Source organism: Aptenodytes patagonicus, chromosome 4 (assembly GCF_965638725.1).
Source record: "Aptenodytes patagonicus chromosome 4, bAptPat1.pri.cur, whole genome shotgun sequence".
NCBI lineage: Eukaryota > Metazoa > Chordata > Aves > Sphenisciformes > Spheniscidae > Aptenodytes > Aptenodytes patagonicus.
This window is the reverse complement of record NC_134952.1, coordinates 6,484,717-6,510,442: the sequence shown is the minus strand read 5'-3', so window position 1 is coordinate 6,510,442 and position 25,726 is coordinate 6,484,717. Positions and strand designations below refer to the sequence as shown.

Here is a 25,726-nt window from a genome sequence, read left to right as displayed (position 1 = left end):
TGACAAAATTGAGCTTGAGAAAAAAAACAAACAAGGCTACAGCAGAAAAACATAAATCCTCCCTGCCATTATACTGCTGCTATGTATGAATTACTACCCTCCCCCTTTAGGTTATATAGAGAGTTTGTAGCCTGTGACAATGCTCTGCAGGTTAAATTGAATTTAAGTCTCATACAGCCATGGTAACTGCAATTCCTTTCAATGCTACACTTCCTAGCAGATATTACAGGTTCAGTATGCAAGAGGTGAAAAGAAAGGACCCTCTCATCTAGCACCCACACGTGAGCCTTCAAAAATGGAAACTGCTACAAAGCCAGACTAACTGATGAGCTCAAATAGGAAATTTCGTTTTGCAGACTCTCAAAGGATACACTGAATAAGGGGCTCACCTCAGCTAAGCACACTCTTGTGAGCTGTTTCTTAAGCTGTTTCACCTTCTTGAGAGCTTTCTTGGTATTGAACACAGGAACACTCATCGTTGGCGTTTTAATATTTGCACTGGCTACCATCAATATTTCCCGCAACCTTTAAATGAAGAATGATCTTTCAAATTAAGTGATAAAAGCACTATGCAATCAAGTAAGTATCTAGTTCATCTAATTAGGCAGCATGCAGCAACTGCCAGCTCCACCAAAGCCATATGCATCAAGAGCTGTGGTTACCATTGCACTGCTCCTTTTCACTCTTCTGGTTCTTCATCAGGCAGAGCACAACAGTAGCTCTATCGCCTCAATTAGATTATCACCCCAATTACAGGAAAAGACTACAGATGATAGTAAGTTGTTCCAAGAACAGAAGAACTAATGAAGCCTGTTTCCTACAAATGCATAATGTATGCTCCTCATACTTTCTCCCTCTCCCCTGCTTCTCCAAAGTAACACAGCCATCTCCCACCTAAGGCATCACGCACCTACGCATAAGGCCAGGGTCGGCACCCATGTTATTCAGAACAAGCTGATGACTGGCTGGTAAACACGTGTGCACTGATAAAGTCACTGTCACCATACAGAAGAGCCAGTGGAAACCTGGCTGCTATAAAACAGGTCTCTTTCTACATACGTGATCGTAATACCTGCAAGATTTCATAGTTGCAGTGAAATTTTGTGTGTGAAAGAAATAGGTTTACAAGTTAGCAGGGGGAAGAAGAGGTTGGCAGAGGGCAAACCCACAAAGCACCATTTCTTTAAGCTTATACCGTACTGAATAAAATACGGAAACAAATAAGCCATTTGCTATACATCAGATAAGAGTAAGGGGCCTTCACAGATATTTTGTATCTGGAAAATGAACCAAAACAACCATAAAATTGTAAAACGTTAAAATAGTTCTGAACAGGCACAATTTACAATTAAACTGAAGGATTATTTGCCCTCAAGATTACACATATACCTGCCAGTGAGATTAAACACTGTTACACAAGTGCCAAAAATGGCAAAGGAGCCATTGAGTACAGAGTTTTCTCACCTTGGAATACCCAATGTGACATTCATTTCACCTCTGCCAGCAAAGTGGAAGGTGTTCAGAGTCATCTGTGTGGAAGGTTCCCCAATACTCTGGGCTGCAAGAAGACCCACAGCTTCTCCTGGGTCACAAAGAGATCGCTGCCACTTTAAGTACAACAAATCCTTTAATCTGAAGACAGGAAAGAACAGGTTTAGCTCAACATAGTACAAAATAAAGAAATTGGAAGAGTCTGCAACATTGCTCAGTTCAATAAAGTTACCTCTTTCAGCCAATTTCTCCTGGTAGTTTATAGATAAATACACTCCAGAAACTGTAAAATTGTCTATCCCAATCTGATCTGACAAACACAGCCCATTAACACAGAACTGGGGCCTCAGCCAAACCATATTTTAGTTCTGCTAATTCCCAGAATGTCAAAAGAGAGTCTATTTACTCTCACTTGCTCGTCTTAACTGCCTCGCTAACTCCAAGGTGCAGCAAGAGCACATGTTCATTTTTAACTGTTACTGTAAAGTATTATTTTATATGTAGGGGGACAGCAATACGCTGCTGTTATTCCGCAAAGCCTTAGCAGCATGGAAAATTCAGGTTTGGAAGAAACAGATAACCAGGGCCTCTCCACTGCATACTAAGCACACTTGGCTTCCAGGAACTATTCTGAAACCCACTACTTTGTTTCACAAAGGTCACAACAAAAACAAGAGTTGATAAAGACACTTCATCTTTAGCAAACTCAGTCCAAAAATAGGGTTAGTTTTTCTGGCTCAGTGCAAAGAAGTAAAGACACTGAAGTTACTACCTATCAGAAGAAAGTGCTGGGCGCATATAACTTCGTCTGTTCTCAGATTCCCATTTGTTGATATAATCTTTGACTCCGTTTTCAAATGTTTCTGAAACAGACGCAAAATAAGTATCTGGACGCCAAACACCAAGGCTTGGGTCAGGACACTTATTTGTCTTCTTCAGATACTTTCTTCGTTTCTTCTCATCTAGTTCATACCACATCTTCAATAACTGAAAATAAGAGGAGATTTTTAAGCAGACTGGTTTATCTACAATAAGACCAAAACCAAATAACACTGCTTCCACCAGCACTCAAGTAATAGCGAAGGAAGAAAAGATTACCTATATAAAACCTCCGGGTGTATATAACACATAGCAAACAACTCCGCTACAAATATGTTCTCCATTTTCTGATACTTACAGTTTTGATCCCAAATGATTTCAAGGTTCTTTACAAGCTTGAAATAGTCAGTTAGCTATCCATAGAAACTACTCCAGAAACCAGTGAAATACAGCCCTCTAAGAATGATTTTAACTTGGGAGTGAACACCCTTGACATACTTAAATCTTTACTTATAGCTGACTACCACCTCGCCTGTCTAAAGCTGGCATGACAAAGGAGCTTCTCTGATTTTAAGCTGTCAATATTCAAGCACAATAGTCCAGCAGAGACCTTGAATGTAGCTTGCATCTTATCCATGCTAATCCGTTTTACTTCAATTCTTCAGTTGGCTAGTCTTTCAAGTAACATTTCAAATGTTGCATTTAATAAAGGAAAAAGTTAATACCGACTTAAAAAAAAAAGTAATACAGAAAACAAGCTAAACGTATCTTCTACATGCCTTGCTGTTTCATGAAGGAGGAACTGCCTTGTGACACAGAAGTCTGTCCACTGAGCTTTACAATATACTAAGACAGAGATAAACAGGTATCTGTATCTACCTAATCTACTAAAAGAAAAAAAATAACAAATAGTGAATGAATCCCCAGGCCAAATTGTTTTCAACATTATCAAAAGTGCCAATAGCAACACAAATTCAGCATCGCTGATAAATTAACCAGTGATTAGGCATAACATTTGCAGACAAGCTAACAGAGTTATATATCTCAACACCTTCAACTTGGAGTTTCATGCTAACTGCCCACGTCCTACCAGGGTAAATTCTTTGTGAAAGCAAGGCTGTGAAGCAGCACCTGTTTGCATTTTGTGTCCACATGTACAATCTTCATTAGAAGTCATAACATATAGGTTAGTGCCCTGACGTACAAGAGGCTTATGCAAGAGTACTTTTTTGAAACACTAGGCAGGGCTGGCTCAGCCCTCTGATCTTCGTATTTACATAGGCTCTCATCCAGCTAGCAGATATCTGTCCATCCAAGAGAGATCTACTCTGTGTACATTAAAAAAACCCAATCCACCATCAAAAAACCCCAATAAAAACAATCCCCAAAAACCACCCACAAAATGGGTAGTTTTCTAAAACCAGCTTTACCTCAGAGTTTTTGGCCTCTGCCCTAGCACTAGGGCCCATAGGCTTTAACAAAAGAATCTCAGCTTCATCACACACACAGCCGACATATGATTCCTTCAAAAGGTAACTTGTGAAACACTTTGGGACACTTGGCCCAGGTGGCCAAGAAGACAAATAGCGTCCTGGCTTGTGTTAGAAATAGTGTGGCCAGCAGGACCGGGGAAGTGGTCTACAGGCCTGTCAGCCTGACCTCGGTGCCAGGGAACATTATGGAGCGGTTCATCTTGAGGGCGCTCACAAGGCATGAGCGGGACAACCAGGGGATCAGGCCCAGCCAGCACGGGTTCATGAGAGGCAGGTCCTGCTTGACCAACCTGATCTCCTTCTATGACCAGGTGACCCGCCTAGTGGACGAGGGAAAGGCTGTGGATGTGGTCTACCTGGACTTCAGTAAGGCCTTTGACACCGTCTCCCACAGCATTCTCCTAGAGAAGCTGGCGGCTCACGGCTTAGACAGGTGGACTCTGCGCTGGGTCAAAAACTGGCTGGACGGCCGGGCCCAGAGAGTTGTGGTGAATGGAGTTACATCCAGTTGGCGGCCGGTCACGAGCGGTGTTCCCCAGGGCTCAGTTTTGGGGCTGGTCTTGTTCAGTATCTTTATCAATGATCTGGATGAGGGGATCGAGTGCACCCTCAGTCAGTTTGCAGACGACACCAAGTTGGGCGGGAGTGTTGATCTGCTGGAGGGTAGGAAGGCTCTGCAGAGGGACCTGGACAGGCTGGATCGATGGGCCCAGACCAATTGTATGAGGTTCAACAAGGCCAAGTGCCGGGTCCTGCACTTCGGCCACAACAACCCCATGCAGCGCTACAGGCTTGGGGAAGAGTGGCTGGAAAGCTGCCCAGCGGAAAAGGGACCTGGGGGTGCTGGTTGACAGCTGGCTGAACATGAGCCGGCAGTGTGCCCAGGTTGGCCAAGAAGGCCAATGGCATCCTGGCCTGTATCAGAAATCGTGTGGCCAGCAGGAGTAGGGAAGTGATCGTGCCCCTGTACTCGGCCCTGGTGAGGCCGCACCTCGAATACTGTGTTCAGTTTTGGGCCCCTCACTCCAAGAAGGACGTTGAGGTGCTGGAGCGTGTCCAGAGAAGGGCAACGAGGCTGGTGAAGGGTCTGGAGAACAAGTCTGATGAGGAGCGGCTGAGGGCACTGGGGTTGTTTAGCCTGGAGAAAAGGAGGCTGAGGGGAGACCTCATCGCTCTCTACAGCTACCTGAAAGGAGGTTGTAGCGAGGTGGGGGTCGGTCTCTTCTCCCAAGTAACAAGCGATAGGATGAGAGGAAATGGCCTCAAGTTGTGCCAGGGGAGGTTCAGATTGGACATGAGGAAAAATTTCTTTACTGAAAGAGTGGTGAAACATTGGAACAGGCTGCCCAGGGAAGTGGTTGAGTCCCCATCTCTGGAGGTATTTAAAAGATGTGTAGATGTGGTACTTGGGGACATGGTTTAGTGGTGGACTTGGCAGTACTAGGCTAACGGTTGGACTTGGCAGTGCTAGGTCAATGGTTGGACTCAATGATCTTAAAGGTCTTTTCCAAACTAAACAATTCTATGATTCTATAAAAAGCCATTAAAAAAGAAAAAAAAATCACTGACTTCTGCAACTTTTTTTAAAGGGCTCTGTCAATTCAACTGCTTCTGTGTTACCTGTAAAGTAGCAGGATCTCTTCCGTTTTTGACTTCTCCTCCTGGAATCTGTGCTTTTACACTTGCCATTTTCTTTTGGGAAAACATCAGAAAACCTCCTTCTCTTTGCACAGAGTTTTGGTGCCTGGCTCGCCACTTTTTGATGGCTTTGAACTGCTGGTTAGCTTGGTGAGACTCCATCCTTGCTAAAGCTTCATCCAGATGGTTTGTCTTCTGGATTACCTATAAGAAAGTTATCTGTATGATTATTCTTCTCTCTATGCTCACGGTAGCAGAAAAGGCAAAGCAAACTGAAAAGGTCATCTGCTGCCACTTAAAGTGTTCAGCTGCTGTAAAACAATTTTAAAAATTGGTTTTCAACCCAACTGAGACAAAACTCCTTCTATCTTTATGTGACCATTGCCATTCTTTAATAACCACTGATGATACTAGTAAAAGGAAGTTAATCAAACTCGACAGACTGAAGAGTAAAGTCATCTGTGTTGAACCCAGCTGCAGAGTTAGGACAGACGAGAATAGGGAGAGCACTGGGTGCTCTGTTGAAATCGAGACTGCTTTAAATCATGCCACAGACTTAAGATTCACTTCTGTATTTTGAATACAATGGCAAATAAAAATGTAGGTTAGTCTGAGAGTGACTGAAACAACTATGCCACTGGATCCCTAACGGATATGCCAGATGTTAACCGTGCATTTCAGTCTTCCCCTTCACCCCATATAAATACTTAAGATTCAAGTGTTCTACCTCATAGTTTTCTGCAATGAAGGGAAACTGCTCAGGTTGCAAGAACTGAGTTTTAGGGATATCAAGCCCATCCTCTCCATACAGAAACTGCACCACACTGCCATCGCTATCTCGTACAGTCAGGTCATACTGAACTACCAGTCCTTCCAAATGTTTTATGATACATCTGTTCCAAAGAAAAAAAAACAAACAAAAAACCCAACGCTGTTAGAGGCTACAAAGCAACAAGGATGATGTAAGTCTAACATGAAAAATACTGTTTTCATTAATACCTTAAGTGCACTTAAGGGCTGATCAGGAATTCTGGAAGCCAAAAGAATCATACAGACATGACACACAGGTGAAATGTGTAATGATACTGCAAAGCTTTCTGCATGTTGCTCCATCCAGTTTCCTTGGACTAAAGTGACTTAAAATGAAATAGCAAATTACTGTCTGTTTTTGCTGTCACTCTTAAACAGCTGTCTGAAAGAAGGGGGCATCCCTTCTCTAGAACCCATCACTACACTCTGAAACAATTAAAAAGTTCCATCTTCTTCCAGATACTGGAGGTGTTCCTTGAATAAAGACGAAGGCCACACAATGTGGCCAAGAAAAACTAGAGTTGCCTGGAATGTGTACATCTTTACTTGTATCAGGAAAAAGATTTCTCCAAAAGGAAAAATTGCTGTTGCTATGTGCCAGAGATAAGTTAGAGATGATAAAGTTCCACTTGATCTAGTCACCTAGAAAGTCAGCTGTAGAACAAACATTCAACACTCAGACAGTAAACACTTTTCTAAAAAGCAAGTACACTGAAGTTAATCTAAGCAATATAGTCTACAGTACTCTACAAAAAAAACAAACAAAAACCCCAACCAACCAAACTAAAAAAGGGACCTTTTAAAGGCTCAAATTCTAAAACAAGCCTCTTACCTTTGTAGGTACCCAGAACGGCTGGTTTTGACAGCTGTATCCACAAGACCTTCCCTGCCAGCCATGCAGTGAAAGAAGAATTCCTAAACATAAGCACAATCGCATCAGCATTCTGCCGAGAAGTACACTGAGACTGGCAATTTATGACCTTTCTCAAAAGCTACATATGAAAGTAGTGTGAACAAAGTCGATTTATCTATCATCGCAAACACTGTATTAAAATACCAAGAACTAAATAAGCTTCAGTGTAAGCGCAAGCAGTATTCAACTTACAGAAGGTTTGATCCCAGTGAGAAATCTGCCAGTCACAAATCCTCCTGAGCTAGGGGAAAAATCATAAGGCTGGAAACATGGCAGCGATTTGCCAGATGCCATCAGTGGGGGTCTTCGACCTTCCAACTCAATCTGGCCCAGCAAACAAGAAATCTAAACGTGGACAGTAAAAAAGGAAACATCACTTTTCCATCCAGCTTTTTTCTCACCTAAGTCCCAACAATTTTTCTTGAAAAACATAGTAAAAAAATTAAAATGTTCACTAAATATTCTTTAACTAAATGTTGACCTGTTCATTAAATGTTCTTGCTACTGATCAGCAGATAAGGCATGTAGATCTCATCTGGGTTTTTTAAGTTATTCCAGCCCCCTGACTCATCTTCAACATTGCCATTCTCATTCTGTATGTTTATTTTAATACAAATAGATGAGAAACTAAAATATTGTAACTATTTTTTAGGCCCCTACATTACCCTCACCACCTCTCAGCAGTGCACTGAAAACAGAACAAAAAACCCCTCTCTCTTGAGCTTTGGTCATTCTCTCCCAGCAGAGACAGAATTTTAAATGGCCTTTTTATAGAGAGTGTTTCTTGCTTGGTGTCTGTGTTGCAGAATGCAAAATGAAAAAGCATCCTTGCCATTTGTACCAAAATCAAAGTAAGATTTCCTATTCAGTAGTGGAAGAAGGAAACAGAAGGGTCAGTCTCCAACAGAGAACTCTTCCTGGCCTTTCTCCTACAGTAGGTTTGTCTGTATAATCTGCAGCATTCCTTTTAACAAGAAGCTCTGCAGTTGCTATAAATCCTAATGTACTAAGTATTGATTCAAAAATAGAAAGTTATAATAAATATTGACTCTCCTCCATCACCCACTGAGGTCCTTATTACATTCTTCTAAAATTTTCTTACGCCAAAGACCTCCACTCCCGAAGCCCTGAATAAAAATCTTGCTTTGGTATTAGGTATCTGCACAAGCGCTTCTCAATAGCTTACATTCTAGGACAAATCGCATCAACACATGTAGCTGCTAAGTATTCTAGCTGTCATTACCTGCATTGTATTTACAGTGGATCCTTTGGCTCCTGACTGTACCATCAACTGCAAATTGTTCTCTGGAAAGCTCCTGTGGAGACCAAGGGGCATACAAACCTAAAGAGTTGTGATGGGGTGAAAGGAACAAAACCAAACCATTATTAATAAACCAAAGCAATTCCTGTTGAAGGCTTTAAAAAAGTGAAAGCATGACTAACCACGAACATTCCTATTTATAATTTTAAAAGCATCTTGAATATTAAGCCATCTTCTCATTCAGGGAGGACAAGGTTGAGGTGCACTGGCAAGGCAGTATGTGAAGCCTCATGCTGGGGACAGATGGAAAGCTTCAGCCTCCAGAACAGTCAGGCAGCCCTCATCAACATTACATTGACTTAATAAGAAAGTCTCCAAACAAGATTAGTATATGCAGATGCCTCAATGCCAACCTTGTTAACTTCATTGTTGTAACTGTTTACTTCCTCCTTGAATTTCAGATCAACCACGTTAAAATCCCTCTGGTCTTTGCAGAGATGGGCATCCTGCCATTTCCCTTGGACCTCCTCACATGATGCAGTTTCTGGCAAATTAAGAGCAGCTCGAACAGCCTGAAAGTGAAACGTGGGGGTTTTTAGGTGCTAAGCAGGCATGATTAAATAGGGCAGGATTTCAAATTTTTTTAAATGGGGGGGTGGGGGGGTAGGGAATTCTGCAAGACAGACTTACTTCAATACCATGCTGGCTTGACTTTTCAATGATTTTTTGTCTTTTGTGGTCTGCTTCAGGTTTAACCAAAATATCTTCAATCCCTGTTAAAGAAGAGAGACACAGCACATAATGATCTAAACTGAAAAAGAGTTGAGGAAGGAACCACATTTGGTGTCAGGGATTTTGAGAGCAAAAAGCTGGGGAAAAAAAGTCACAATTAAAGATATAATAACTGTTAAAATCAGGATAACTGCAGTTTGACAAGAAAAAAAAAAATTCTGAGTGGCTTTTTGAGGGAGAAGGCATAGGCTGTCAACAAAACATGCAACATCAGCTAAGCTAAGCATTAAGGGTGCAAAATCAACTCCCTAACTTAAGAATTCTTAACTTCAACAGTGTCTACAAAAATCTTAATCGGTGCACTTGCACGCAAACAAACATGTTACAGGCCAGCCACATCAAACTTTTTTCTCTTCCATCCACTTCCAAGTTCCTATTGACTGACCTTTGGAGCATTTGTCATTTCATAGTTTTAAAAAGGTAAACTAAAAATACAGACCCTTGTGATGACAGGACCAGGAGAACAACAATTTAGAACAAATCAAAGGTTGGAACCCTAACTCCTTCCTGTAGGCCATTTGTAAGAAGTCCTGCAAAAGTCACTAAACTGGCTGGAGCACACGATGGATGAGGAGAGCCTGAAAGATGTGTTTGTTTGTTTGTCCTTTAGAGATACAAGGAAAGAAAATTTTCTTCAAGAGGAAAAAAATTTTGACAATGTATATGATCAAATGCTGGCACAGGGGCCCAGAGGTCGTACAATCACCACCCCTGGAGATATTCACAACTTGACTGGACACAGCTCTGCACAAGCTCATCTGGCAGGACTTGCTTTGAGCAGGGAGCTGTGTTAGATCACCTGGAGGTTCCTCCCAGGCTACATGTACAGCAGTTCTAGGGGGACAAGTGGGACGCTTCACTAGTGAGTCTCACACACGTTTACAAGGCAAAGGAGCCTATGGCCCCATCGTATGTCCCTCTACCCTCACTCTTTCTGTCCAGCCCCTGCTCTCCTTTTCCCACTACAACTTTGTCTCTTCTACTTTGTCTCCTTGTCCTGAACCTTATTCGTCTCATCCCGAAGTCTCATTTTGCTCAGTCCCGAATCATCTAATCTTCATCAAATCCCAGACTCCTGCTCCAGTCCCACTTCTCTTTTTCTGACGTTTTAACTATCTAGTGACCCCCGGCTCATTATCTTTGCCTAACTAGTTTTTGCACCCTGGCTCTCAAGACATATCTTCTGTGTCTTACAGTCAATTAATCACCTTCCTCACTTCAATAGATCTTCCTCCCTTTTTCTTGGCTCACAGCAGTCTGTTGGTTCCTCACTACTGCTGCCTACCAGTTGACCGTGTCTAGGTAACCCTTAAGTGATCATTTTGTGCCTTCAGATAAAAGCCAATTTAAACCCTCCTGCTGCTATATACTGTAAGTATTTCATTAGTATAAAAACATCTTGTAAAGCTCTACACGGTAATCTGAAATACTACAACTATTGCAAGAAGAGAGAGTACAGTAAGGGTCAAATTTTTATTGTGTGCCAAGTGCATTTCTGTATGAGTTTGCAAAGCTGTAATGAAAGTCAAACATTTACCAAAAGATTTACAGTAGAATGAGATATGCAAGACTTGATTAATAACCCCTCAAAGTTCTTCCATCTCGCTTTATCAGTTGTTCTGGTTTCTATGCAACAATTCTTTTTCAGAGAAGTAAAAATAACAAAGACCCATAGGAGGTTTTGATCTAAACAAAATTTCAACACATTTAGGCTGTGTGCACTTTGACTAGGCAGGATAGAAGAGAGAACTTGATGGACACACTCAAGATTATACTTTCTCTTTATGCTTAGAAGGCAAGCTATGCACCAACCAGAAAAAAAAAAAAAGAAGAAAAAAAAAGGTTGGCAAACAGCTATCCCACTCAAGGACAGTCTTGCGAAACTTAATACTTGCTAAGAATTCTGTAAATTATGCCCAACAATGTCTGTTCTATACCTCAGGAGGTGCTGCACTACAGCACCAGTGAATTAGTCCTTGTGTAACTCACCCATTGTAAATCCCCTGTACAGCTGCAGATAAGCAGTGAAGAGACGTCCTAGACATGTTAGCACCTTCCCACTGGTTTCACCCCCATAGATTTCATAGCAGCAGTGGACCAGGCCATAGGCAGAGCTGCCAAAGTGAGCTTTGTCCAACACTCCACACAGTAATTCCCCATTTCTAATAATAACCTGAAAAATAAAAACACAGCTATTCAGGAAAACAGAAATTTTGATCTCATTATGATCTCTACAGGTTTTTCTGTGTAATCTACATGAAAATAGGTTTAAGTTTAGAAAGCCCACATATTGGTGAACAGTTAAATATGGTCAGATTATCTACACTTCCAGAGTTTACAGTAGAAATAAAACTTCTAACACCATCTGTATTTTTCCACCTATGAAGTCAAACATTGAAGACACGTGGTCTAACAAAAACAGATGGAATCTGTATCAGTCAGGATCAGAACAGAGTTTTTCCTTACCCCCAGGCCTACCCTCTAATCAACACCTTATGGCAGTAACTGTTGCTCAATATCTGTTTTTAACTTTGTCATCCGCCTGCTTCCCTTCCCATTCCTCTACTTTATACACAATTTTATTACAATACAGCCCAGCCCAGCCTCCAGAGTTGCTGCCCCAGCATACCTGAGATTCACACATTGAATCAAGATTTAGACATCTGTTTGCAGGTCCCTTTACCCAGGCTCTTCCACCAATCTTAGCTTTCCCAGTCAAATTCAGTGGGACGTGGTTTTCCGGAATTATGTTTATTAACAATGTAGAAACAACCTATAAAAAAGCAGGAAGAGTGGCAGGAACTATTTATTTCCTATATTCCTTTCTCAACGTAAAGAATTTAGCATGGAGGAGAAAAGCAACATCCTATACGTATTATTTCCACTGACAGCAAAGCTTTAAAAGCTCAGAAATCTGAAGTTTACAAGACAGGAATATCCTTTTGCTACTCTAGCCTTTGAAAGATCAATAAGCTGAGACACAATTTTTCAGAAACATATGGTACCAAAGATTTTTCCAATAATTAGATATATACATATATATATTAAAAAAAAAAAAAAAAAAAAAAGAGTTGTCTGTTGGATTTTACAGGAAAACTGGCAGAGAATTTCCTGTACTCTCTTAAATAATAGAAAATGGAGCATTCACTTGGGCTTCCCAGATATTACATCAACCTAATGATGATCTCAACCAAAAAGTCAAATACCAGAATATTTACCTACAACTTTTAAGTTCAGAGATTTAAAAGCACTGACTGGCGTAACTTAGTTTACTATGATCAACAAATTCCTTCTCTGCTCCCATGCCTGCAAACTGCAGCATTATACTTGTATGTGCAACACCATTCAGAGCAGCAAGTAAAAGTACTGTTCTAATACTGCCATTCTAAATGAAGAACAACTCTCATAGCTCCAATAACATACACCAAGATCTACACGGTGTTGATTAGATGATGGGATCTGGCTCTTCAGCAACCCTCAGCAGCACTGGTTTTAACATTAGCATTCTGTTTACTTTGGAACCACCAGCATCCTTTAACCCAATAAATTATAAACTACCTGCTTTCCTGTCCATAATCGCTGTGGTTTCATAATGGCAGGAGGAAAGATTTTAATTTTTCCTTTTTTGTCTGTTAGTCCTCGGTAAACAAGCTCCATATATTGCTCTCTGGTGAAAAAGCAGCCCCGGATTGTCATGCTGACTCCAGAAATCATGTGATCCTGGATCAAGCCAGGAAGTGGCTTCCCATCCTAAAGAGAAAACAAGAAAAAGGGTTGGGGGGGGATAATTAGTCATGTGCTAGCAGCTCCCAAAATTATTCCAGCTGGATAAAAGCACTAAAGTCATTTGTAAAGAACTCGTCATCATAGCACAACTCTACTAACTCTCTTCTGGACACTGACATTAAAAGGAATGAGATTGTGTGGATGTGCTGGGCCTTCTACAGGCGAAGAGAACCACAGGTGAAGACAAAACAGAAACCAGGAATAAATTTCAATAATAAATAAAAAAAAATAACAACCTCATTTATCATTAGACAAAACAAACAAACAAAAAGACAAAGTGATTTCACGTAGGAATAAATTTATCTGACAGTTTTACTTACCTTTGGAACCAGATACTGTTCATCAGTAAAGGCTAAGGTGTAGGCTTCTGCTCTGCCCAGCTCGCTCTGTGGAAAATGGGCATTCATTTCATCCCCATCAAAATCGGCATTGTAAGCCTTGCAGTTGGCATAGTGAAGCCTCAGCACTTTTTCTCCAGGCAGGATTCGGGCCCGGTGAGCTTGGATGGAAGGTCTATGAAGAGTGGGCTGGCGGTTCAGTAAAAGGACATCTCCATTTTTAATATGTCGACATACCTGCAAGAGAATTTTGGTTGCTGCCTGTAAGGCATTTCCATGCATGCCTCTGAAAAGACTGCATCTTAAAATACACACACATATCCAAAACATTTTCTTTCTAGTATTAACGTTCTGGGCAAAACTTTCTAAGAGAATCAAGACTACTTGCCCCTGAACGCCCTCTGCTCTCCACCAAACCACACTCTAAGGCTGCATATCCTCCATTAATTCCCACAAACCACAGTGATCAAACCAAGCTAACAGCATGCAAGCCACGCTCTACCAATCTCTCCTCTCCCTTGGCAATATAGGGATCAAAGACTGAAAAAGAAAGAAAATTATGCCGTTTGTAAGTAAGAAAATAAACTATTTATCCAAAGCCCACTGGGCTGAATTGATAATACCTGTCACCATACACCCAGCACTGGACATCCTAGAATAAGGTAATAATATAACCCAGTAGCTGAAGCAGAGGCCAGGGATCTCTGAGTTATAATTTCAGGTTTGAGTACAACACAATATATTCTTATCTAGAACAGAGTCTCTCAGAACAGTCTCATTTTAATTTCTCTGTCAGTAACACCCATATATCCATTTAAGTGATTATCAACAGGAGTATGATAAGCTGTTTGTATAGTCTAAATACTGTTGTGTTTACCTCTGTGACAAGTTCTGGGAGAACTGACATCACAGAAATACTCAGTCTTAAATATTAAATCTTTACCACACCTCTATTAGAGACAGGAGTATACATAACAGACATTGTGAAAAGACTATTCATCACCAAAACTTCTGCCCTAGCAGCTAAATAATAAGTTCTCAACTCTTGCAAGGGATGGAGATACAGTTATTAAGAAGTTTCAAAGGTTGGTTAAGCTGTAGCACAGAGAACTCAAACCCTCCAGCAGCGCTGAAGAAACAACTGATATAAGCACTAAGCATTTCACAAATGTTAATGTCTGTACAAACAGATGGATCTCAGTGTGGTTGTTTCTTGTTTTGTCATCTGTAAAATGAGATGGTGATGGGAAGATGGATCCCAGGTTACAGCAGTCAGTGCTAAAACACAGACCACTCCTCCCCTGGTCGGTGCTACCACCAGCATGGCTGACAGAGAACGGAGGACTCTACTTCATACATACTCATGGACACCCCACTCCTGGAAGACATGTCACATCAACTGCTTGTGTTGTACCTACTCTACAAGTATAATGAATTTCAGCCTTCAGAACTGCTACCAAAAAACTGCTCCAAATACAGAACCTATGTAATATTTCAAAAGGACAGGAATAAAAGATAGAATTTGCTGAGAAGGACGGGGAGGCGGGGGAAATAAAAGCATAAAAGGAAAGCACTATTTTATCTTCCATACTGCTAAGACTTCCCAAGAATAGTCAGCTGCAAAAGAAAGACTACTCTGCATCTTGGCAAGATGAATGCCACACGCTGCATATTAAGAGAAGAGTAAAATTCAGGATAGAAAAATGGTTTTTAGAATTTGAAAAAATTATGAAGCTTTTCTCCCCCCCCCCCCCTCGCCCCCCCAACTTTTTCTCAGCCACCTACTAAAAGACAAGATAACCCTGCCCTGGGAGTCTCTGTGAGTGGGCCCATTGGAATCACTAGCAATGACAGTAGTAGTATTATTTTAAAAAAAACACCACAGGTGCAGGAGGGCTCCAGAAAACTCTTTGTCGTACTCACAATCTTCAGTCCTGACTGGGGCGCGCCTGAAGAAGGAGTGAGGAGCTGCTTAGCTATGGCTTCCCTCTGGGTCAGGCTGCTTGCACTCAACACTGTACGAGATCCATCTTCATTAATGACCATGGAGGCCCCAGGGTGAACCTTTGGGCCATTTATGACAGCCTGCCTCAGCTCTTTGACATTCCAGGGAGTGACTGGCTGAGGGTAAGTCAGTTTGGTAGCAAATACCTAGACAGGAGGGAAAAGAGGAGAGAACTAACTAGTTGTTCAGCTTTGGCTTAAAACAGTACTAAGCCACTGAGAAAACAGTGTCAAATGTTAACTCATACAATGTAAACATAAATTACTTTAAGCTCTTGGATGCATCTCCTCCTCATTCTACTGTCATGCCAAATAAATACATTTCTGTTTTAAAATCCTCTACCATAAGAACAGAAACAATGTCCTTTTTATGATTTTCTACTGCAGCAGAAAAGGAAAACTCAATTAGCAATTAAAAATAAGAAAGCATCATTTTAGATTCTACAAACAAACCAACAAATACAGAGAAAAAGCCCATTATCACCAGGTCCACTATTTGCAGATAGGCAAGCAGAAAAGATGATATAATTAAAAGCTCAAATTCAGGCTTGGTGTCATCTCTGTGCAGGTAAAAATCATTAAGGATGAATGAAGTTGGTGACATTATGGCCTTTTCTTAAAGGCTGCCATAGCTGTTACAAGATACACTGTACAAAGACCACAGGAGAAACAGGGTCTACTTATAAAGTTTGCACCAATTCATAATCCCAGGAAGCAAGTACAGCTTTTTCTCTTTTTTAATCCTCTTTCCCAGATGCGGTGTTCAGTATAACTGTGAGAATTTCCTGCTCTTCAATGCTCCTTCTTTATTAACACACAGTGGTAACATACAGCTATGGCACACTGGGGAGGAAAGAGTCCGGATGAGTCAGAAAATCTCGACATCTTAAACTGCTTGCTATGTAGCTGAAAGTGTTACAGTGTAGTTCAGTCCCCAGCTGCACCAAAAAGAAACGCTCCTTTATTTATTCTTACCATAGGAATGCCAATCTCATTAGTACCAATGTACATATCGGGGCAAATGACTGATCGAGCAGCAAAATCCACACGCTTTCCCATCATGTGCTTGCGGAACAGTCCCTCCTTTTTCTCTAATAGCTTTGAAAACAGAAGTTAAGTTAATGATTAAAATGTGAAAGCATGCAACACCAGACAGATTCTCCAGATATTACAGCGATGAGTATCATGAAAATGCCTCAGGCTAACCACAAATATTTCACTTTTTTCTTATTCCATCAACTTCTCTTGTTTTAACTGTCTGTGACACACAAAGTCCAGAGTCTCTAAGATTCTGCCAGCTACCCACCTGACGAATACCAGGGTATTTTTCTGTCATTAGTTTGTCCATGTCACTATCAAATACAATGTTGACATGGCTCTGAAGACGAATCCAAGCGTTGTACAGCTTATCTGCAATGGTCTGTCCTGGAATCATTGTCAGGACAGAATTGTCCAGAGGTTCATTATTCTCTCCTGTCTCCTACAGGAACAGAAATTAGAAACTTCAACTTAACAAAAAATACTTTTTATTTACTAGGCTGAAATTACAGTATTAAATAGCAAATGAAACATTGGCCACTATTTTGCACCTCATTAAAGACACTAATTTAAAAAAAAAAAAAACAAACCAAAAACCATTAACAATGTAAACTTAACTTTCAAATTATTACAACCGAGTGCCCCGAGACAGGTCTGTTGCCAAGCTTTAGAAACTGACTTGGATGGGAGGTCTCCAAACACCACAGCTACATATACCAGTGGGATTTTAAAAGAAGATTGCTCATCAATCATCCCTTGGTAAGTGACAGTCCTCCTTCCAAACTAGGTGTTACTGGTTAGTCGCTCTGTGCCACAAATCACTGTGCTACCAGGAAGTCCTATTCTTAGATAAAAATAATGTAAATCCAAGAGCTTTTATCACCTACATCACTTTGTTTTCACAGTCTAAAAGTCAGTATACCAGTCACATCGAAAACGCGTTAACCTTCTGTCTAATGTTTTAAGAACATATCTCCATCTAGTGGCTAAATTCTGAGCAACTAAAAATGTTTTCAAAATGTTTCACACTTAAGATGTAAATCAAGTTCAGCTGAAACTAAGTCCAGTATCAAAGAACCCTCAATAATACAACTCATGAACAAATATGAAAAGAGGCATGGTGACATATTATTATTTACCACTATATGTCCATGTGAACCGTCAGTAGTAAACAAGCATTGTTACTAATTAATGTTATTTGTGAATTTTTTGGTTCCATTTAGACATCAAAATAACCACGATCACAACTGGCTCTACTAGACCTAGAAGATAAAGTGGCTTTTTTCCTCCATCATTTTTCATTCGATGAGATGCTGGAAAAGTTTTATTGTGAACTGTTTGTGCTGTACATATTTCATTCTCCAGTAACAGGAGGCTGTTACGTCTCACATACAGTAATTCAATACAAAAACCATGACTAAAGGAGTCTGCATAAAATGTTTTTCCCTTTGCACCAGGCAGGTGAGTGGAAAGAGGCATGAGCAAAAAAAAAAAAAAAAAAGCTATTGAGAACATCTCCAACGGCACATACTCCAACAGCCCAGGCAAAATCTGTTACTGGAACAGTTCAAACAGGAGCCCACCTGAACTCGACCCACATATCCAAAAAGCAAAGAATAAGATAACCAGCAAATCTTACTGTTTGGATTTCTTCTTCTGCAATTTTTATTGGCTGACATTGTTCTTTTGCCATGAAAACCAAGAGCTTCCGTATCATTTTGGCATCTTTCATGACAGCCTGCAAGTTCACCGTCTGACCATTTGTAAACAGTCGGTCTCCAACACGATTTACGGGCCGATACCTACAGCAGATCAAAATTACTTTAGAAGATTAAAGCCACTGAAAAGTAGCATGATAAACCTCAAACATTCTAAGCTAAGTCTTCAGTGCACGAAAAATAATTCCTATAAACTAAACAGTGAACATTTAAAAATTCTATTATACTGGGACGGTCATAAAAGAGGAATGATTCCTTAACAAGAAATTCTACCAGTACTATACAGTTATAATAGTCTATAATAATTTAAAATACTAGTACTAAAACACATTTTTTTTCATAATTAGTATTTCAGTCCTTTAACAAACTCATTTGAAGTTATAATAAAACTTATCATCAGTTACTGCTGTGTTTTGTTTGTTTGTTTGGGTTTTTTTAACACTCCACTGACACTTTAGCAGACCAGTGTCTGTACTTTAGGTGTTTCCATCTCTGACTCCTGCAAAAAGTATGCGCTAAACCCCGTGATTTCTACGAAAGGTTTTTGGGGAAATTTTACCTTGAAGGCGGAACCACAAGTAGATCTAAAAAAAAAATGTCTGGACTGAACCCCGAACTCTCATGGGGATCCATCCCAGGGAAGAGATAACGCAGAAAGAAACCTAAAAAGATACAACAGAAAAGATAAACTCATTACCACTGCTATTGTTTGGGAACCCAACCCCCCAGATACATTTGGTCAATCAAGCCAAAAGCATCTGCCAAGTTAAATACTAGTGAGCTTGTTTAAAGTAAAAATATTTAGGCATACTTTAGAAAGATTTGCCATTGTTCTTTTTGGTCACATACATGATTTTTTAGAAACAACTCTGAACAGAAATATAGAGTATAGTAAAAGAAAAAAGCAAAACAGCAGGAAGAAACAGTTTCCAGTTACTAGCTGTGACTGATACATGAAACTGCTTTGGTTTTTCCTGGTAACTGCAGACAGATTCAGAGTACAGGGAACTCAAAAGAGACCGCTAAATACATTCTCAGTCTTTAACCAATGTAACTGTGGGGAATACTAGGTGCAGCACTGTATCAACATTAAATTCTCTGTAAACAACAATCGTAATTTGTGGGGAGCCACAACTATGAGAATAGCTAACCAAACTATTCATTGAATCCAGCTCTCTGCACTTACTACCTGCTGGTCCTCCTGTCACAAAATCTATCTTGCAGCCAGGAGCCCTTAAGGCAAAGATTTGACAAGGAGTTCATACAGGAACATTTGCAGACTTTGTCCATAAGTGATATAGAAAACAAAGTAACGTTGCTCTTAACAGCCATTACCTTCATTCTTCCACAGAGCCAGGATGTATTCCTTGGCAGTCATCGGTGTCAGGTATCCTCTCTTCCCTAACTGACTTTCATCAATAGCTGAAAAATAAAAAATAAAAATTAAATAATAAAATATTAAAAAAACTAATTACAAGAAGTTACTTTGAAAGGGTTTTTTTTTGCTTGATAAGTGCTTCCAGCTCAGAGAAGGAATGGAAATACATACAAAATATATTGGCTGACACCTACATTAAAATATCATTAACGTGTTTGCTTTGGGGATATGAAATCAACTAAAGTAAGACCCTTCCCAGTATGGAAAAAATAAGCCATTTCTGTGACTAACGGATATCAGTATAAGTAACTGAAACAAAACTCAACTTTAACATCTAAAGTGTATGCTTTATTTGATTAATAGCGAGCTGGACCCCTTCTTCAAATTATCTCATCCACTGACCAAAACACAAATCAAGAGTCAACCTGCAGCTGATGAACACAGAAGTGGGATTCAAGTATTACCAGTGAGATCAAGGTCCCCATGAAATACCCAAGTGGATGAGACAATAGTAACCATCAGCAACCCAACTATATTATAAGTTAGAGTCTGGGCTAGCTGTATCTCGGCGAGGAAGGAAAACACGTGGTTTTGCTACTGAAAAGATGATCAATCCTTTTTTTAAAAAAGCCACAGATTTTAGGTCTCAGTTTCCACTTCTCTTGCAGGCCAGCTCCTCATGTCCAAGGGAAGCCAGAATACATGGCTTGAAGAAAAACAATGACCTCAGCTAAAGCTTCCTACTGTTCTTTTTGCTGAGGTCCAGAAATCCAGATTTTTCCACAGTGAAACATCAATTCCCCATTCCTTCACACAGAAAACCTTTCCATTCCTTAAACACAAATGCATCGATGCCAAGGTTAAAAGTACTCCCTCCAAGATTCAATACAATAAGCAACCGTGACACAGGCTATGCAAAATGTACATAACTATAGCCCATCCCATTTCAGAAGATGTAAGACTTTACTGTAATGAAAGTAACCAAGAGGCGTTACAGCCTTGGTTTTTGAACACTGACAGGAGGAAGATATTTCTTATCTGTACTTCAGCTGTGAATGTTAACAGAGACTGCAAGAACATGCCTGGTTTTGAAGTCTTCTGTGGTGAGGCAAGGTATTCCAATTCTGGCAACTCACCTGACCCTCCAGAACAACTATTTTCATCACGAGCATAATAAAACACTTTGGACAGTCCTAAAGGGGCTCAAATAAAAAGCCCAAAGTATTAGCCTACAATTTCATGGAGCGAAATCATAGTTGTCACTACTGGGATATCCAAACTTTCCTGCCTTTGTTAAATGTATTACAGATAGGATGCTAAAGCAGAGATCCGACCTTTCCGCTTGAAAACCCAACACCGCCATCGTGCTTCTCCAGGCACAACTCGAGATTTAACCTAGTATTTAAACCACAGACCAGCAAATGGAATAAGCTCTATTTAGAAATCTTTTCTAAGGGTTAAATAACACACACAAACCCACTTCAATTTACCTGGCTGTGTAAAGGATCAATGATACAAGAAGTGGAAAAAAGTAAGTTTAGATTCAAACACTAGGATAATTAAGCTTGGAAAACGTCACCTACTTTCTTTTCTGACTTCTTTAAGAGGAAATTCTTCCATACGAGGTAGGATTACCTAATTTTAATTCTGAAATAAGGTTGGTCATCTTCCTCCTAGTTCATTTTTTATCTAGTCCCCCTAGTTTAAAAATCTAGCAGAAAATCATCTGCCCACCAGAAATGCAGTGTCCCAAAACCACGTTAGAGTTGACATACATTATGCTTTTTGTACTTCTTTTTCTGACATACAAACAGACGCTTGAAGCTGCAAAAGCAAAGAAGGCTCGCAAACAGAGAAATTTAATGGAGTCGAGTACTCCCCTACTGTTGAGCTTACTGTTTTATTTAAAGTTTTTATACATTAGTCACAGGCACATAGTCACTGGTAGTAGTCTGTGCACCTTAAATACAGGAAAATAAGTGTGAACATATTTTAATAGAAGACAAATATTTTACCTGCTGGCTCATCCAGGCTGCCTTCCTCTCCTGACTTATGGTACACTGTAGAAGGATAGGTTACTGTCAGCTTGCTGTTATGCTCTTTTCGCACTAGTGATCTCCTAGATCTTAAAGGAAAAAAAAGAAAACCAGGAAAGGCAGATAAAAGTTAATAAAAATGCTCACAGTATTTTACTTTACACCAACTATTTGCTTCCTCATGTAGTTAAACTTACTTGCAGTTTGGGCATTTCTTTGAACTCATATGTGCTTTCCAGAACTGTGCTATCAATTTATTTCTACACTCACATACATTTTTCACCTGATAAAGAAAAAAAAAAAAACAACTTAAAAATAATGAAAATAATAAAAATTAATTAAAACATTTGATATGAAGAATTTATTAAACACTACATAATTAACGTTAGCTATCAACACGAACATTGTTAGTATCAATGCACACACATCCCTGTATTGATTTAATTCATGCCTTGATCTCTAGCATTCTTCCATCATCTTCCCATATTTGCTGGAAACATACACCCCTCAATGTTCACCACCCTCCTTTTTAAATTTATTTCATAAATAGTCTTTACTTTTCAACTCAGTACTAAATTTTAAGGCTTTTCGCTAATGATGATTTAAGAAGGCAGAAGATTGATAAAAATCACTTCTTTTGACTGCTCATGAATGTATGATTTCCAAAGTGCTCAAGGTTAGTTTTGAAACAAGTGATTAAGGAATTAAACTTGGCTTATAAAAGTCTAATATCTTAGACCAGATTTGTTTAAATATCTTCTTTACTAGTATTTTCCTTTAACTAACAATTAAACTGCATTTAAATGGAAATGAGAATTCAATTACAATTACATAATTCTTTCTAAAAATTTCACTGTAAGTAATTCTGCAAATTTGCTGGATGCACGAGTTCTGCAGTTCATACAGAGACATATCAACATCTGTAGGTAAACATACTGACAGCAGCATCAGATTATTTTTTATACCACATTTACACATCAAAACATTTCCCTTCATAAAGTGTATTTTCCAGAAACCTAATAGTTACTCTAACAGGAAAGAAAATCTTTTTAAGCTTCATTTCAGACATTTCACCCAGAAACCCCTCTAAATATAACACAATTCAGAACTGCGGGACAAAATCTAGAGTCTACATTGTCAAAGACACTTCCTTCTGCACATTACTATTTTAAAAGGACAAAACCTGAGACCCCAGGAGAAGCACTGATTGTACTTACATTTGAACACTGATCTCTTACTTGATGACTTTGTAGTATTTCATGAACATGGTGATTTAACTCTTCTTCAATTTCTGCACCTGTTGCATCTGCACATTGCTCTAAAAACTATAAGAAACAGAATAAAAGAAATTGCGATAGCTCTATAGTTACAGGACTATCAACTCAAAAAGCAATGGAGAAATTCACAGTACTTGCCCTGTTCAGAATGACTTCAAGATCATGGACGGCATGAAGCAACCCTTTCTCCAGAACCTTCAGCTGACTTAGCAGTAAGTGAACCACAGCTCGAGTACATGTCAGCATGTGACAATTTAAACAAGAACCTCGAATTAGAAGGTATAATTTCTGGAAGGAAAAGGGGAAAAAGGTTATCCTGGTAGATTTACTAGCTTGCACAGTAAGCAAATAGATAGATTTGATTGAACTTAAATAAGTGCTACTATAATTCAGAAATTAGATTAACTGTTAAGTTTAATCACGAAAAATTGGACTGGGGAAAAAAAACATGTTTCTTTCAACCACACAAACTCACATGCCAAGCATGATCTGCAAACTCTCTGCGGGCCGTCTACATAACAGATACAGGGGTCAAGAGGAAAAGCCTGTCATACCTACAGCAACTCTGGGACCAAGGCTGCTCTTACATAGCACTGTGATTACAGCTTCTAACAGCTTATCCCATAAAGGACAATGTGGTACCCAAAACTCCACACTAGTAAAATGGAACGTTCTGGTCACAAGTACTATCAGTGTCCCTCAAGATTCTTCATGCAACCACATTCTCCTCAAGCATTGGGAAAATATCAGTGGTTTTTATTATTCAACATAGCTCTTCACACAACTCACTCTAGCTGCACACAGCACCAGTGGCCCGAAGGCTAGGAATTACTGCTGCACGATTTTATTCCTTAGACAAATACAAGTATTTTACTTCAAAGTTGGGACAAGACTAGAAGTGGGATGGACCTTATCTAACTTTAGTCATCTGAAAGTGAGGTTTTTAGTCTCAATTAATAGCCTACGCAGGAGCCAGCTACTGTAAATGGGGAGATCGGCACCTCAGGAGGGAAATTCATCCCAGCTCAGGTTCCTGTTATAGGCTAGATGAATCTTCCTCTGCAAATAGCCCCACTCCTCAGACTCCAGAAAGAGCTAAAAAGTACAATCAGACTATGCATCTAACTTTCAGAAGACCAAAATAAGGCAAATCCTACCCTTACAGACAGGAATCCTTTTATATTTAAAAGATGACCTTTTGAAAAAACACCCACATGAAGCACTTAGGAGAAATGTGCAGTTTGACCACCACCAGTAGCTTTCAAAACAAGCTTGTAACACCTGTCCCGAAAGATGCACACCAACTCAAATCTCTGCTCCACGTTAAGTATCCCACATATCATGTAAATGCAACAGTTGTAAAGCTATGAGAAGCACATGTGTCTGACTTCCAGATGCAAGAAATCATCTTGACAGCCATCTTTTTTTTTTTTTATTAAAAGGACTGATGGATTTCTATATAGCTCAGCATTTTTCAACTCTCTGCTGCCACCAAACTTACAACGCTACATTCTTCCATTTCCTTGGCACACACGTTATGTCACTCAGCATATTACTGGATAGGTTGTTGGGTTCTATCCATATTGATCAAGTTTTCTAGAACAAATTATTCTGGAATAAGAGGACCTACTGGGCAGAATGTACAACACAGCTATCTGGAGCAAAAACAAGCCCTGAACGTCCAGGAAGCACTTAGAGATCCTAGGATAAAAGTAGGTAGCTGTTCATGTAAGTTTGTAGTAGTTGTTTAAAGGAAACAACTAATAATTTTTACTGTGCCATCCATTTAATTAAGCCACGAGACCCTACAGTTGGTCACATAGTTTAGTGATCAACATTGCCCCTCTCTTGTTCATCAATATTGAGTAAAATGATAGTTACAACAAAGCGTGTATTTTGCAAAAGTCTAAGGAGTCTATTTGCATTGAACTATCACGACACAACAAACTTTTTCCTACTACATTTGCTGTTATTACACTTAAACTTCGAGAGAAAACAGATCTCGGCACCTTTACTATTTTCAAGGACTACAAACTGTATGACAGCTTGAGCACCATCACCCATTTCACCAGCAAGACAATAATTAAGCATACATACATCAAAAAACAGAGGGTTGTACACAGTCAGAGGCAGTTCTATATGGCCAAAATGACCAGGGCAGTTGCTGAAGTTCTGCATGCAAGTTGCACACACTTCTTTGGAGTCTGGAGGTCCCAAAGCCAAGTCGTACAGTCCATTAACGGCTGGATTCCCCACATTATCCAAATACTGAGGATTTGTTACGGGTTTTACACTCAGTTTCCTGAAGTTGAAAGAAAAGAACAAAAATCAGTGGCAGCAAACAGCCACATGATATGCATTTGAATGGTACAACTAGCATTGACATTTAGTATCTATACGATTTTTTTAATTGCTGAAAACATGTTTTTGAGGGTACTTCGTACAATTTTGTAATTTTGTCTGCGTGTCCTCTCAAGCAGCGGGGGAGGTATAAAAACAACTAACACACCTAGAGGACAACAACCTTACGTCCTTGACTATACACAATGCTAACATCACACCAACACTAAAGAAATGTTGACAGCTCTCTAGAACTCCAGGAGAAATGACTTGCTGAAAAAAGCTGCAAAAAAAGCTGCAAAAAAACCTCTGCAACAAAGATCTCAGCTCTGCAATACCTACGCTGGTGCTAAAACATCTGAACATTTTCCCCTCGCTGAAACCAGCAAGGTTTCTTCTGTGCTGGACACTCAGGATCAGATGCCAGGCCAGGTTTCCAGGAGTGTGCCTGCCAAGGAACAAGCCCAACCTTACCAGCACAGGGCTTCTCCAGGCTCTGGCAGGCCCTGCTGGAGCTGAGGTTCGGGGGGTGGGGGGAAGCCAACACACCCCCTCAGGGGAGGCCCCCCAGGAAAGGCACAACCCTCGCCCTCA

General features: G+C 40.0%; 1 protein-coding gene across 1 annotated transcript in view; it reads right to left on the bottom strand.

The window, feature by feature from the left end:
* Positions 1–25,726, bottom strand: part of POLR1A (RNA polymerase I subunit A) — a 39,128-nt gene that overhangs the window by 12,771 nt on the left and 631 nt on the right. The window contains exons 2-26 of the mRNA XM_076335733.1: positions 24,890–25,094; positions 22,931–23,080; positions 22,733–22,840; positions 21,713–21,798; positions 21,495–21,604; positions 19,437–19,523; positions 18,661–18,763; positions 18,023–18,185; positions 16,652–16,825; positions 16,321–16,443; positions 15,265–15,492; positions 13,324–13,578; positions 12,776–12,967; positions 11,847–11,990; positions 11,207–11,390; positions 9,116–9,198; positions 8,839–8,997; positions 8,408–8,506; positions 7,357–7,509; positions 7,084–7,166; positions 6,169–6,334; positions 5,424–5,645; positions 2,264–2,478; positions 1,465–1,632; positions 390–525 (exon numbers count right to left, since the gene is read on the bottom strand). Coding sequence (XP_076191848.1) covers positions 390–525; positions 1,465–1,632; positions 2,264–2,478; positions 5,424–5,645; positions 6,169–6,334; positions 7,084–7,166; positions 7,357–7,509; positions 8,408–8,506; positions 8,839–8,997; positions 9,116–9,198; positions 11,207–11,390; positions 11,847–11,990; positions 12,776–12,967; positions 13,324–13,578; positions 15,265–15,492; positions 16,321–16,443; positions 16,652–16,825; positions 18,023–18,185; positions 18,661–18,763; positions 19,437–19,523; positions 21,495–21,604; positions 21,713–21,798; positions 22,733–22,840; positions 22,931–23,080; positions 24,890–25,094 — 3,796 coding nt within the window. The remainder of the gene's footprint in view (positions 1–389; positions 526–1,464; positions 1,633–2,263; positions 2,479–5,423; positions 5,646–6,168; positions 6,335–7,083; positions 7,167–7,356; positions 7,510–8,407; positions 8,507–8,838; positions 8,998–9,115; positions 9,199–11,206; positions 11,391–11,846; positions 11,991–12,775; positions 12,968–13,323; positions 13,579–15,264; positions 15,493–16,320; positions 16,444–16,651; positions 16,826–18,022; positions 18,186–18,660; positions 18,764–19,436; positions 19,524–21,494; positions 21,605–21,712; positions 21,799–22,732; positions 22,841–22,930; positions 23,081–24,889; positions 25,095–25,726) is intronic.